Genomic DNA, 15547 nt, shown 5'->3' on the forward strand with positions numbered 1-15547 from the left:
GAGGTCAGAGGGCACAGCAGCCGGAGTCAGGTGACGGGATGGCAAGATGGCTGCCGTTCAGTGGTGAGAGGGCCGGGGCCGGGGCCTGGGCTGAGGGATTACCAGGAGCCACAGCGGTTGTTTTTTTTGTTTTGCTTTACGCACGGGGCGCAGCCGCAGCACATGGCGGGACTGACTCTCTCCCCCCTCCCCCTCCCCCGGAGCCGGCCTCTCCGGTGCAGACTCCAGGCTCTCCCCTGCCCTGTGATACCGAGGGCCTTTGTCCTGACGACTTCCCCCTATTCCCTGGAATGAGCAACAACGAATCAGCCCCTGACACTGACTTCCTCCTTACACTGTGTGCTGCCCCCCCCCCCCCCCCCCATTGAAGGGGTGTAGTTGTGTGTGTGTGTGTGTGTGTGGTGGGTGTAGGGGCATTAGAAAGTCCTATTAACACGGACGCAGTCACTTATTTTTTTCCTCTTTCGATGCACCAATTGTGGGCGTTTCGCCCTCAAATTATACAGTCCGTTCGCTGTACAGTATGTTCTGCGAAACGCTTTGAAGACGTCTCGGGGACGTGATCGGGCGCTGCATCTAAACGCAGGGATTGTTATGATTGTTGTTGTTGTTGTTATTGCATTGAGTAGCAATAGCGGTCCTCCCGTTTAATTCCTGCTGATACAATGCCTTATCAAGTCGTCAAAATGTCTTGGAGCGCTTCACGGGATTTAAAATATAAGCAGCAGACAGTCGCTATAACCCGAGCCCAAATCAGGGTATGGTAGTTTTTTTGGAGTATTAAAAGGAGACATTTTCAGGGTCGCACAGAGTCTACATCGACGGATTGAGGCATTTAACTGACTGGGCTGTCGCAGAGAAATATTGGTGCCATCGAAATGTTCAGCTGGTGAAGTCTGCATGATAATGAAGGGGTATGAATAATAAAGTAGCTGTGTTGAGGACAACATTTTAAATTGGCTGCAAATCTTGATTATGTTGAAGTGTAATTGGTGTCTAGGTTTATATCTTTATTTTATTCCAAAGGCATTCCAGATGCAGGAATTACAAAGCCGAGCTGGAAGCATGTCGCTTCGAGGTTATCCCTGTGGAGTTTGGGGACTTCCATCCTCTGAAACTTATTACTGTAAGTTTAAAAGATGTACAGCTAACCTTGTGTCTTTTGTCAATCCAACAGCAAACGTTTTTGTTTTTTAAAAAGTAAATCAATTAGTCCTCTTAAAATCTGTAATTTGTTATAGGTTAACATCCTAACCAACAAACATGTACACTTGTCATACATGTTTCCTGCCCTGCCATTAATGATCTGTCCCAGTAGTAATTGCCACAGGCTTCCTTCTAAACTTACCTCTTCAATAATATTGTGTTAGTAGGGTTGTAATTGGAGTTTGCTTGAAAAATGCAACATGAATATTTGAACAGTGCACCCTATCAAGCCCACAAATGCATGTACCATTTAATGTACATTTTCTTTTGTATATGAAAACTGTCAATCTTGTGTTGCTCGGAGTACCAGCATCTATGGCTTTTCCATTTGCTTCTGCCTTCAAGTTACAAATCAACATAACAGCAGTTGTCTTCATACTTTAACTGCATTATGGAGTTCACCGTGACCTTATTCAGTTGTTTCCTCCTCTGGCTGTAACTCCTGGCTTAGCAAGTGGCTTGTTTATGCAATGACATATTCACGACAGATAATTCCAATGAATAATTTATTTGGTTATCTTTTGCAGGTCACTGACTCAAAGACTAAGAAGGTTGGCCGCAAAGGAAGTACCTCCTCTACCTCCTCGTCCTCCTCAAGTTCGATGTTGGACCCTTTGAGCAGTTTGCTAGATGGCAGTGACCCTCTGTCATTGTTTGCAGCAACAGCTGATCCTCTGTCATGTGCTTCATCCAACACAACCGGGAAAAACAGCATCAATATGGTATTTTTAAAAAAAATCATACAGGTGCCATAACAGTTTGGTTTCAATTTTGTTTAAAGGGACCTGGACTGACACACCTGAGTGTAGGACAACAACAAAAGTTGAAAAGAGCGGGAGAGAAAATGAAGAGTTCAGAAGTATTGGTGACATGATGTCAAGCTTAGATTTTCAAAATGTGTGGGTTATAGGAGGAAGGGAGATGGGTTGATTGTAATTCCACACTTTTAGATTGGCTTGTTCGATAAGATGCTGCAGATTAAAGGGGTATTGTTGCTCATTTGTTTTCTGGTGGAGGTCATCAAAATTAAGAAAGGAATTGTCTGTGATTTTTGAAGCACCATAGCTTGTTGTCAACCCTCGTTTGTTTTATCTCACAAAGGATCTTGGTAAAAAGAAACGTGAACGAGAAGAGGAGACGGGAGTAGGAAGTGACTTTGAACCATGGTGTGGGAAGCGCGGAGATATCCTTGCACGATACACGACTACAGAAAAGCTGTCCATAGTAAGAGAAATATGGGGGAAAATCTTTTGATTTGCTATAATGTCCTGTAGCTCAGCGGTTAGAGCACTCGCCTTGCAAGTGAGACACCTGGGTTCAATTCCAGGCAGGCGAAACCATGGGCAAGTTTCCTTACTCCACACTATATATTCATGTTAAGAATGCAGAGACTAATTTATATTTCCATAAAATGCACTCACATCAATTGTTAGTTCCAACAATGCTGAGGACTCAAGGAGCGCTATTTAATTCTATGTCCCTTTTTTTTCCGCGGGAGGGTGCCAACACTTGTTTTGTGGCCCAATTTTTCACATAGCCTCTTAAGGGTTACATTTGTCAAACAATTAAAGTAAAGACAAGCTTTAATTTTTGCAGAAAAAAACCTTTGTGATCTCGAATATAGTGAATGTGCTGTGAAAAATACTGATATTGCAATTGTTTTGTTTGTTAAAATAAGATAATGTTTCTTGTCTAATCTCATGCTTTTGCTTTTTACTCCCCCATTATGTTTTCTTCTTTCCCTAACAGAACCTGTTTATGGGCTCAGAAAAAGGTAAGCCTAATGAGATTAATATTCAGTATATATACTATAGTGAAAATTGTTGAATTCTTTAAGCTTTCTGCAAACTTCCCTGGTTTCGATGTAACCAAAGTATCCTTTGATTTATTTACTCTGCAGGTAAAGCCACAAGTCCTGGGTCTGCTGTTTCTGAAAAAGTAAGGAATCGATTAGAAGAATTGGATGATCTAGAAGAGGTAAAAAGAAATTCTCACATTTATAAAAACAAAACACAGTGGTTCAAAGATAAGATATTAGAGAGGGTTAAATATGTTTTTGGCTGTGTGTTTGCATTTGATAATTGCTACCATTTTATAACTTAAATCTATGGACATCTACGACACTGGCCATTCAACCATTATATTTGGTATTGGGTTTTGAATGATCTTCCAATGAAGCAATCTATCCACACACCGCTTTCCTGCTCTTTCCCGGCATCCTTTAATATTCTTCCTCTGCATATTACCCCTTGAGGCCATTGTGATAGATTCTGCAGTTGTTCCTTTCCTGCCTCTGCTATTTACAGCTTTCATAACCTAGAATAATGTGTTTACAAAATTACAGAATCTATGGTTACCAGCAAGAATAAAACCCCTGCCACTGTAGTTTTTGCTGCTTACAGAAAAAGCTAACTTATTGCACTCCAGTCTTTGTAATGCAGTTTGTCACTATCTGAAGGTTCAATAAAGGTTACAGCTATGGATCGCAAATAAAAGCTGACCAAATTGTTTCACTTGAATTGAAACGTTAAATGTCACTAGCTGAATAGATTTCATTTGAAATTGCTGATCAATTGTTGACTGACACTTGCAATAGACTTTAATAAGTAATGTCGGCAGGCAATAAAACAGAAACAATACTCTGTTCCATCATAAAACGCAAGGCTATTATTTATTTCTACCTGAATAGAATAAAATGAATCTTATTTCAAAAGTGTTTGTTGAGGGCTACAGTAAAACAATAGGTATAATGGAAATGCCCTCCAGTGATTATAACCCAGCACTTGAGCGCAATGAATATTTAATGGTCAAGCAGTTCTACTGACTATTCCATCCTCACATAGAAAATACATAACCCCCTGAGAAATTGGTCTGATTTGCGGACAAGATTGGGTGAATAACAAATGAGCTTTTTTTCACATCAGTGTGTCCACATTTAATCTAGACAGATTAAATTTAGACAGATTCACATTTAGTAGTTCATTGAAGCTAGCCTCTCATTTCTGCTTTTCCCTGAAGGAAATTGTTTTAACTCTTTCAACCGTTTGATAATTTAGTGTTTTATAATTTCCTATTGTTGTTCTCAGTTTACAGGCATTTTAGCATAACATGTATTTCCTAATTTGCCAATGATAGGCAGTAGTGCATGGAGTTACACTGTTCTCCTGAGAACCAAATTTTGTTCCCGTTATCTATTAATTGATATCCATCTATTCCCTAGGGGTCCCAGAAAGAGCTTTTGAATTTGACGCAACAGGATTATATAAACAGGATCGAGGAACAGAACCAGTCGCTGAAAGACGCATGGGCTACAGATCAAAAAGTGAAAGCGTTAAAAATAGTTATTCAGGTCAGTTTTACCCAATTATTTTCAAGCAGATTTTGATTTTTTTTTGCTTGCCAGCTTCCTTTGCGTTTTGCATCGTTTAAAATCAAAATCCAGCGCAGCCTATTATAGTGTATATAGTGCAAATTTGGTTAAATCCATTGCACTGTGGACTCTGTTCACTTCCAGCCGTAAGCCGGCTTTTCGCGATGCCCAGTTCATGAGTTCACCGTCCGTCACTTTCTGCTTTGCTGTGAATGAAGGGGTCGCAATGAGACGTCTTGTAAAGTACTTCAATCAAAAAACAAGCTACTGTTTTGATTCTTATTATGTGAAACATCCCTGAGGGGTCTAAAGTTGGCATGTTTTTTAAAACTGAACTTAATTCCTATTTTCAGTGTTCAAAGCTGCTCTCCGATACCAGTGTGATTCAGTTTTACCCAAGCAAGTTTGTTCTGATCACTGATATATTGGATACCTTCGGTAAGGACAGTTATCAGCATTTTATCTGTAGGAACTGCTTTCTTGTATTGCAAGGTCATGTATAGTTTTAAAAGGTGAACATACATTCTGAGCTATGTAAGGAGGATTGAAAAACCTATAATACGAACTATTATATTTTGTTGTTGTGGTTAGAAATGTTTCAATATCTCCACGTAATTCAACTTCATGTCTATTCCATTCACTCACTGTAAACGTGTACATACTCTTTAGTGCTGTTGAAAGAATATATTTGTAAATTAGCTTGTGTAATCATTAACCCTACCAATTTAGGCCTGGTTTATACTGCAGATGACATGACAAACTGCCACAATAAATGCAGTCTGAATTGACGCTGAGCTGGAACCCAGTTGCTGAGCTCACCCTGAGTATACGGTTTCAGCAGCAATTTGATTGTAACACTGCAGTATAAATGGGATGGTCATAGATCCATTTAGGTTCCACTCAGAAATGGCCCATTAATAATTCTTGGGTAGTTCATCAGTCGTATTAACACTTTCTGATTGCGTATAGATCTCTCCACAGGGCTGGTCAATGAGATTAGCAGCAGGAAGTGTAAATTGGACTTCCACTTTTAATTGATTCCATGCAGGAGGGAAGCAATATTGTTTCCCCTTTGGGCACGAGATATTCTCTTGGATAAAGTTCTACGGCGGTCTGTCACTCGTGACTGATCGCACCGAAAAATATAACTTGCGTTTAACTTGCATTCACCACAAGGTGGAGCCTGATCGGGCTGCCACCTTGATATCTTCGGTTTGTTTCCAAATCACCCATTACTCAGTGACTGTTCCGGTGTAAATCCATGTGAGACCCTGACCAGACACCGCCATTCATTATTATTAAGTGGTTTCAATTTTTTTTTGAAGAATCACAGAGAGATTGGAGAACAAAGCTATTTGGACGCGCCTTATTTTAGAGGTTCCTTTCCAGTGATCATCTGCAGGAGATGAGACACTTATCATCTTCGTTGAGATTTGCTAGTCATATGTTAAGGAATGATTTGTGATCAAAGACCTTTTGCTCATTGGAGAGGCGCTGTCAGCTTGCTTTATCACCAGTGCCTGTAGAAAACTGATCATAACCAGAATGAAAGCTACATGTGGCAATGTGCAATGTTATTTTAAAAACTGGCTTCCAGTCAAGGTATTTGGATGACTATTTTTAACCACTCAAACATCACTCCTGTCTTTTTCCCGTGGTGGGAAGATAGCTGAATACTTTAAATTTGTAGCCTTGAAATCACTCCTGATTTCGACCAACATGGAATGTCTTTAAACTGAACTGTATATGTGTGAAAAAATTCATTTCTGTACGCAAAATAATTACTTTGGAAATTGGATAATTGACCTGATCAGCATTTGTGTTGAGTATTCCGTAATGAAGAATGATCGAACTGTGACAATGTAGTGTTCTGTCTGCCCACTCTTATAAAATGTTGTAGACCATTGTTTTCAAAAATGAAATATGTACCACATTTTGCTTGCAGGTAAACTAGTTTATGAAAGAATTTTGTCCATGTGTGCAAGTCGGATTTCTGTTCCTGGAGCCTCATTACCAGGTAATGTGAAAGAATTGAATGCTCAGGGCAGATTTGGTGGAAACCAGTCTGCAATATTTAATGGTGGTAGCTGAACAGATACCTGGAAGCTTTCTTCTGTTTTTTCATCTCAGCTGAAGAATATTGTGTTGCAAGAGAATTTTTTATTTTTAAAAAAAAAAGAAACATGAAAACTAATGGCCAGAAACAAAAGCTTGAACAAAGTTTATGAAGTTCAAATATCTCAAAGCACTTTTCAAATAAATATTGTCAAGTGTTGTGACTTTTTGTTGGGAGCTATCTGTTGGAAAAATAGATTTTGTTATGATTAACATTTTTGTTTTGCATTTTGTTACTTGCTGATGACTCGGGCTTCCTTAAAATCTGGCTTTTTAACCATTTGTTATGCAGATAACTTCAGTCCAGATGAAGTGAATGAAACGGCAAAGGAAACTTGTCTGAATTGGTTCTTCAAGATCGCATCAATCAGAGAGCTCATTTCCAGATTGTATCCTAAAACACAAAATCAGAGCTAACATTCTTCTTCACAGATATAGAATATAATCTGAATGTTTGACTATCTGAAATACCGCAACAGCATTTCTGTGGAGGTGTTTCTTGTAACAAAATACAAGTGTTTGCCTTAATTTTGTTTGCAGTTATGTGGAGGTGGCAATACTAAAATGTAATAAATTCCTTTCCAAGGTGTGAGTATGCAATTCATTAACCCAGAATGTCAAATGTTTGTTTCATAAAGTCTTGTGGTTTTTTTAATGCATTTTAGTACATTATTTTAATAATGTACAGATGTAATCTATTTGGTTCGGATATTTCAATGTATCAAAGCAGATTTAATAACTGACTATTTTGTTATTTAAGGAGAAAGTGCTCATAAATTTATCCTTCAAATGATCTGAATGTAAAATATTCTTATTTGATAGTGGTATCTCCGAGACTCTTCCTCGTTTGACATCGATGATAAGAGGCATTGGTGACCCATTGGTGGCTGTGTACGCTAGAGCATACCTTTTCAGGGTAGGTTTGAGTGACATTTTTATACTGAATCAAAGTGATAAATATTGGGCTGTTCTACATGCTATTTTGCAACTTTCTCAGCAAAAATGATTGCTGTCATTCATCATTTATTACCCCGTCTTTGTCTTCAACAGGTTGGAATGGAAGTTGCGCCCCACTTGAAGGACAGTTTGAATAAGAACTTTTTTGATTTCCTCTCCACGTTTAAACAAGTATGAAATTATCCCGATTGACTTTCAATATAAGGTTTCTTTATATAGTACACTAGCATTTTAACAGGAACATTTATTGGCTATGCCAATAGCCTAACATACCTCATTATTAAGCTATATAGACCAGAGAGTTCCTGATTTGATTCCCATTCTCTGATGAGCTAAGACAGGGAAATCAGTAACCCTAAACTTGGGGGAGTGGGAGTGGAGTGGATCAATAATCCAATAAACCCAATTGAACATTACATGTGTTAGTCATTGGGTAAGAACACAATTTAACTTGACTGTGAGATGTCACAATTGAATATGTGAGATGTCCAAGCACTCTGGGATACTACCCTGCGTGAGGGGCGCTATATAAATGCAAGTTGTTGTTGAGTATTCTGCCAACACTTATCTGCTGTATTGCAAGCCTATTTGTAATGGTCTTTCGAAACTAAGCTTATTGATAAAGAATTAGTATTATCAGATCTATTGTCTGGTTTAGTATATTAATGGCATTCAGAAACAAGTTGCGTTAACAACAAATTGTAGTTATACAGCGACATTCACGTCGGGAGGACATCCCTCCCAATAAAATGGGAGAATTAAATGTTGCAGGTCTACTTATTTCTCTTTAATGTAGATTCATGGAGAAACTGTTCAAAACCAGCTTGCTGTTCAGCGAGTAGAGATTCCAATTTACCTCACACTGTACTCTCCCGCTATAGACTGGATTCTTCAGTGTATTGCATACAAAGCACCTGAGGTACATTTTCAATTTTCTTTGCACTTTTACACTTTTTGTTTCAAAGCAGGTTCAAAAATTTTTGTTTTTCTGTAAAATGAGCATGTTGCATTTTCAAATTGCATGACCTGTATACATAGGGTTGCAGTTTGTGCAGGGTATGAGTGGACGTTTGTCCCTTATATTCACTGTAAACTCGCTGACTTTTATTGTACGTAGACGTGTAAATTTATCAGCTTAACCTTTTCAGGTCAAAATTGAGCAAAGTTTTCCCTGAAATGTGTACTTTTGGATTGTGGGCTGGAGTAGCTGGTGAAATGCTCCACTCTCTGGCTTCTCATGCAACACTGATCGGTAATGTGGAGAAACGTTCATTCCGTCAAGAATTTGGGTTTTTGTTTTAGTCCTTGGCAGAGTGAACATTGTTCCCACGCTACTCAACTCGTGTTTTCATTAGAAGCCAGCGAATGGAGGATTCCATGAGCCGCTTAAAATAACTGCAACTGGGTCAAAGATGTTTTCCCATCAGAGTCTATTGCTCTGAAAATTCCCGAATTGACGCAGCCCTCTACTCCTCACATTTCACGATTTGTTCAAAATCTTGCTCAAGCAGTATTCCTGGATATTGAGTTATTCGGGTTCATATTCATTCAACAGTTCTTTACGTGTGAGTTTTGCCTGTTAAGAGCATTCTTTAGTGCAATGGTGGACAACCTTTTTGGGTCGGCCAAGGAAATGAATTCTCTTGACTGAATACGTCTTGATTTATGGCCACTCGGAAGCTGCTGGAAACAAAACGTTGATTTAAAATAGAATCACGTAGAAGAGTGTGAATGTTCACGGGTTGGTCACCACTGCTTTAGAGAATATCCTGCGCTGGAAAAAATACATCCATTTCTTTGAATGCAGGAATTTTCTATCCCCTTTCCTCTTTCTACCCTCCACCACCACCACCACCATCATCACCACCATCGCCACCAACCCCACCTACTATTACCAGTTTAATTTTGTTTGGAGGTAATTGAAATTCTTTGAACTGGGAATTACTGAATTACTCTGTTTTTTGTATTTTTTTTAAAAAAACTTAGTTAAGTAGCGGGAGGGAGAGGAGTAGAAAATTGTCAAGGATGGCAATGCCTCCCTCGCCTTAGCACTTGTCAGCAAGTGGCATAGCACTGTATCTGTCTCAGCACTGCGTCTGTGGAACTGATTTTGCTGAAACAACCACATCCACTTCAGTAGAATAACAAAGTTTGCAGAGGACAATGAAAGAGTTATCAATGGGAAGCGAATTGCAACAAAAAAAATTACTTAAAGTCCAGCATCCACTCGGAGAGATATCACAAAGCTATTAAATAATAAAGGTAAACCTAATGGAAGTACTCATGTAGGACGATGTGTTTAATCCTGTTGTCTCTGCATCCTAAATGCATCTTTCTGCGCTGATTAAGTGTGTAAAAGATCTTGATTACGACTGCTTGGGACTTCAGCGCCTTGGGACGTCCTCCCGACGTGAAAGGCGCTAAACAATAATAATAATCCTTGCATTTGATATAGTGCTTTTCACGTCTTCTTAACGTCTCAAAGCACTTCATAGAATAGACTGTAAAGTGAATTAACCTTATATTGGTAACTTTGTATTGTAATTTTGTATTGTATTGGTTACAGGCATTGCTAACTGAAATGATGGAAAGATGCAAAAAACTTGGAAACAAGTAAGTTCATTCTTCCCGTTTCCTCTTGGTATGTGTAAAAAAAAACGGTACGTAGCGTGTATAGCATCGTTACTTCATTTTTTGATTCTTATCCCATGTTTTCCAATAGTGCTTTGCTATTGAACTCGGTAATGTCAGCGTTTAGGGCAGAATTCATCGCCACGAGATCGATGGATTTCATTGGTATGATAAAAGAATGTGAGGAGTCTGGTTTCCCCAAGGTAAGTCGATACTCAATGAAGTCAAGTGTAGTGTTTACCTTTCTTGCTCTATGTCCAAATTCTGGTAGTATCCACCATCAATCTTTGCTATTTTTGGGGGATAGTGGGAGTACATATATGTTCTAGTTGTAAATGGCATTTAAGGAAGCATCTGTCTCTACCTTTGTGGTTAATAGATGAATGATATTATAAGCATCGGATAGTGTTTGTTCTATAATGTAATTATATTCTACTGCTTTGAATTGCAGCACATCCTTTTCCGATCCTTGGGGATGAACTTGGCATTGGCTGACCCTCCTGAGAATGACCGATTGCAGATTCTGAATGAAGCCTGGAAAGTAATCACCAAACTTAAGAATCCGCAGGTCAGTATGGCATACAGGGCTTCAGGTTTCACTGTTGAGTTTGTACCAATGAGTGAACCTGGATCTAGTTCTGGCTGCATCCATGAAACTGCTGGTTTCTAGAAGATGAAACCTTAAACTTGAGACCTTATAAGTATCTATGATAGGTTTCTGCAGCCTAAATCAAAAAAAATTCCTTATGAATACATTTGAAACCTCCCATGTGATTTTGGCAGCCAAAATGTCCCTTACCCCAGTCTCATTTTTTACAATGGATTGTTTTGTTTTTGTCAGCAAATTTTTCTGTGTGTTAGAGTAATGTTTGGGTGCCTTTTGTTCTCTACACACCTTAAGCATTCACTGAAAAATCTCTGATCTTCAAAAATGCGTTCATTCATAAACAATGATTACATCCAGTGGAGAGCACAATTTTGTGTTGCTTTCCTTTCCCTTGGAGTGCAGAGGTAGTGGCAGATACTGTGCCTGTTTTAGATACTTGTGTGAAAGGGAAAGAAATGTCAGAGGATAGGAGGTCCGTGCATGTTCATTGCAGATCTACACCTGTTTTTTGCTGGCAAGGTGAATAGCTGGAATGGAGTGAGTTTGGCCCAGTTTGACCAAGTTACTTTTCACAAGTCTTTAATTTTAATCAAATGACTCACCCCAACGTTCGGCCTGTGGAGATTCCATTTAATTTGGGTCAGGTTGCCTCATAAGGCAGAAGATATTTAATTATCTGTCCAGTGGTAGTAATAAGTTTTACTTCCTAGCAGAATTGGTTAGCGATTTGCGGTAAGGGTTGTTCACCCAACTGAAATAACCTGTTTTCTAGCCCAAAACAGAGCTGATGTTAAATAGTGGGTGTTTTCACACAGACTGCCATTGTAAGTCTGCATAATTTGTAGTGACCAGTTGCTGTAATTTGATAGCGTATTGTGGTTGTATTATTAAGAGCCATAACTCTTATGTAATGTACTGACAAACAAGGAAACGTGTGAACCATCTGCTGTTTCTGCTTTCATTAACCAACACTGCAGACAACAATTTTTTAAAATCAAAATTACTTTCATAATTTAGATGTTCATGGTGTCTACTTGTGCCATTTTGTTTTTAATGAGGAATGAGATCATTGCACAATCAGTGGTTTAAGTACGGTACTGTAGGGATGATCAAAATGTAGCATTTTTTTTGTAGATCTGCTTGGATAGAAAAGATGTAATTTGATAGAAAAAAGTATTGTCAATCAAATTATATGGTGATTTTTAAAATAATATTGCACTATTGCTTTGTCACTTTTAGGATTACGTTAACTGTGCTGAAGTTTGGATAGAGTACACATGTAGACACTTCACAGTAAGTGGGATTTCCTTATACTCTACAGTTAGTCTTGTCGTTTTCTGACTTTAATTGGTGTAAATTGGTAAATTGCTGAGTTTGTCCAATTTTCTCGAAATTGAGGGAAAATGAATTTCTATTGTTAAACTTGCCAGGGGAGGGATGGAAATGAAACCAAAAAGTGAAGCAAACATCAATATTGTCTGTCAAATTTTTAAAAATTCCAAAACCAACAACGCTATGTATGGCTTGTTACGAATGAAATATGTTTGATGTGAAAACTTTGAATTTGATAGAAACGGCAAGTCAATACTGTGTTAGCAGACGTCATCAAACACTTGACACCAGACCGAGCTTTTGAAGATGCTTATTCACAGGTAACCAACCTGCAAAAGGTTTTGATTTTACGTGTATATATAATACAGTAATAATTCTTACATTTGATACAGTGCCTTTCATGTCAGGAGGACTCCTCAAAGCCCTTCACAGGATATACTGTAACGTAGAGTGACTAGTGTTTCGTGGGCAAATGCTGCAGCTATTTTGTGCTCAGTAATGTCCCACAAATAAGCCTTGAAGTGAATATCAGTTTTATTTGGGGGATTATTGGCCAGGACACTAAGAGAAACTCCCTTATCTTTTTGAATAGTGCAATTGAATCTTTAACATCCACCTCATCTGGCAGATGGGACCTTGGTTTAATGCCATTCAGCTGCGCACACTTGCAACAATGCAGCACTACATTGCAATGTCTGCATAAGCAATATACGTTTCAAGTCCCAACATGAGACCAGATAAATTGAAAAATATTTGTGTCTTCATACCTACTTCATTGTCCTAGGACAGTTTTCCCTCACTTTATTCAGTTAATTCACTGTACCATTACACTCTTACCTGTTGATAAACATGGCAGTGACAGCTGATGTTACGTGCAATATTCAAAACTCTTCCCTTAATGACTTTAATCCTCAAACAAAATGAGGATAAGAGTCCCCCGCTACTGCTTTTCATCTGAGATCAGCTAACGGGTCACCATTATGTATCTTGCTGACGTATCTAGCTCAGAACCACAGCAATCTCTGAATCATCAGGGAGGTTTTAACAGCAGCAGATTAAAGACGTATTTTAGTGGCATGCACATTTCTATGTCTGGTGTCCCTGAAACCCGATGACGGTAATCACCTTGAATTTCCCTACAGCCTTAGTGGATGATTTATCTTTGATATGTTAAGCAAAAATTATTGAATTGTTAGAATTATCAATTGTTGAAATGTTACAAACTGTTGTGCTTGGATGCTTGTAGTCTGTAGGCCTTGACTTTTGCTCACTTTGTTTTGTTTTCTTTTCCAGCTTCAGTCAATAATAACTAAAGTTCTGTATAACTTCCATGATTTTGCCGTTCTATTTTCAATGGTAAGTGTTTAACTCCAGTTATCTATCCTATACATTTTAATGTGTTTACCTCTCAAAATAACCTAGAGCTTTCTCACAGTATCTCACAATTATCTCACAATTATCTATAATCACTCACGAATTGTGTTAAAATATAATGCATCTCATGTTGACTTCACCTGGTTAGGTTTAAGTCTGAATGAATTTTGGACAGTGGAAGAAATCATCACCTATTTCAGGGCTGTATTTTCTGTGATTTTAATTATACTTATTATCTGTTCAAATTGAGATTAGCAACTTTTGGATAATCTCAAGTATAAGTACTATATTTTGTAATTTATTACCAATATGCACAAAATCCATTACATTACAGCAACCACGTTAGAACATGTTTCCTTTGCATTGTGCATTATAGCAGGGAGCATTGCTGATATTACTTCCTGGGGACAGCCCAAACACACTACCTACAGAAACCATTGTTGATGTCTTTTTGCAAAGAAAGTGACCTCACAATTATTTAGTTAATTTTTGAAAGGCATAAATGTTCCACCTCCTTTAAAAGAAACTGTTCTGTATTTCAATTGAAGTTACACTTTCCAAAGTAAAACCAGTACTACAGAAACTCCCATTTGCTGCAGTATCTGATGTATTTTTACCTATTGTGCTTTGTTCTCAGGAAAAATTCCTGCCATTTCTGGATATGTTCCAGAAGGAAAGTGTCAGAGTGGAAGTTTGTAAGTGCATTATGGATGTTTTTATTAGGTAAGCACACATTTACTTGAAATGCTTTTGCTGAAACCATAAGTTCAAATGGGCTTCTTATCTGAATCAATGTGTTGTTGCAGCTTTGTGTAGCATTAAACCCACTGAACTGCTACCTGAGACCTTAAATTAAATAAAATATGAAGAGTTTGCTTGATCCTACTTGTGTATGGCATATATGAGTAGCCACAGAACATTATTATAGTTGGGTTTACTTTCAGTATTGACCCCCTTGTATAATAAGGACTCATTTTTTAATCAAAATGTCTACACTTTGCCCACGACTATATCAACAAGTTTACATTTGAAATATAATTGCATCCGTGTTAAATGGGGTACCATTCCACCTCATTCCTCTGGAAAACCTCCATAACTAGCACCTAACTTCATATTTTTTTCAGTTAGATGGTCTTCCACTAAATTGCTTTGTCCATAATTACACAAATCAATAGACTGCCTGGAGTCCCCAGATAATTCAGCTTTCCAGTTCAGTGAAAGCTACTCTTAAGTACCATTATCTGCCTATACGATTTGCATTGAAATTATTTTGCACATTTTTTATTGGATCTTGTACTATTCACATCTACTATTATAAACCCTTAATTGAGCCTGGAGTATCCCAAGAAATATATTCCTGCAGTTCATTCCTACATGCTGCTGTTGCTGATTGGTGCTTGATATATAAATATTATGTTGTATATTTAAAAATAAATGTCAAAAGAGAGAAATATTGGTTTTCGTAAGATTAAAATCTGCATTCTACGCAGATTCATGTTTAAATTCTGACTGCTGTTTTAATTAGATGAGCCCTGTTAACTATCTTTTTGTTGTTGCTCTATGTCAAATGATCATATAAGTTTTAACTGATTTATTTAATTTTATATTCCAGGCATCAGCAAGAACTAACCCGTGACCCTGTTATACTGAATGCTCTGATGCACGTTTGCAAGACTATGCATGACTCTGTCAAGTAAGACATAGGTTATTTTGACCTTACATTGGAAACTCACTGATCAGGTCAGCAGATAGACTGGGGGATTTTGTCCAAATAGTACATTGTCCTCACCAGTTACTCATGACATAAACTATCTAAAATAACACAAACTACTGCTGCAACTAGAGTCTTTGTTTATTATCAAGTCCATGTGTTGTGTTCCCAACTAAGACTTCTTTCCCTCCCTCCCCCCCACCCCACCCCCCCCCCCCAACTAGGATAAATTTTTTTAAACATT

The 15547-nt window shown here is 38.1% G+C and overlaps 1 protein-coding gene across 3 annotated transcripts in view; it reads left to right on the top strand.

Moving 5' to 3' along the window:
• The first annotated feature begins 6 nt into the window (after positions 1-6).
• vps35l (VPS35 endosomal protein sorting factor like) overlaps positions 7-15547 on the top strand; it is a 36673-nt gene continuing 21132 nt past the window's right edge. Inside the window, exons 1-22 of one of the 3 annotated variants that reach the window (XM_007893747.2) lie at positions 7-63; positions 1027-1126; positions 1734-1928; positions 2308-2430; positions 2956-2980; positions 3107-3183; positions 4427-4555; positions 4930-5014; positions 6522-6593; positions 6984-7080; positions 7232-7279; positions 7514-7607; positions 7742-7819; positions 8445-8567; positions 10215-10261; positions 10371-10482; positions 10731-10847; positions 12126-12179; positions 12458-12538; positions 13512-13574; positions 14230-14315; positions 15205-15285. In XM_007893747.2, the coding sequence (XP_007891938.1) occupies positions 47-63; positions 1027-1126; positions 1734-1928; positions 2308-2430; positions 2956-2980; positions 3107-3183; positions 4427-4555; positions 4930-5014; positions 6522-6593; positions 6984-7080; positions 7232-7279; positions 7514-7607; positions 7742-7819; positions 8445-8567; positions 10215-10261; positions 10371-10482; positions 10731-10847; positions 12126-12179; positions 12458-12538; positions 13512-13574; positions 14230-14315; positions 15205-15285 (1904 nt within the window). In that variant the 5' untranslated portion in view covers positions 7-46. Of the gene's footprint in view, positions 64-709; positions 915-1026; positions 1127-1733; positions 1929-2307; positions 2431-2955; positions 2981-3106; positions 3184-4426; positions 4556-4929; positions 5015-6521; positions 6594-6983; positions 7081-7231; positions 7280-7513; positions 7608-7741; positions 7820-8444; positions 8568-10214; positions 10262-10370; positions 10483-10730; positions 10848-12125; positions 12180-12457; positions 12539-13511; positions 13575-14229; positions 14316-15204; positions 15286-15547 lie in introns of those variants that run through there. The other 2 variants (XM_007893748.2, XM_042341054.1) reach the window with 2 other exon arrangements.

The sequence above is a fragment of the Callorhinchus milii genome, unplaced genomic scaffold (genome assembly GCF_018977255.1).
Source record: "Callorhinchus milii isolate IMCB2004 unplaced genomic scaffold, IMCB_Cmil_1.0 Scaffold16, whole genome shotgun sequence".
NCBI classification, from domain to species: Eukaryota; Metazoa; Chordata; class Chondrichthyes; order Chimaeriformes; family Callorhinchidae; genus Callorhinchus; species Callorhinchus milii.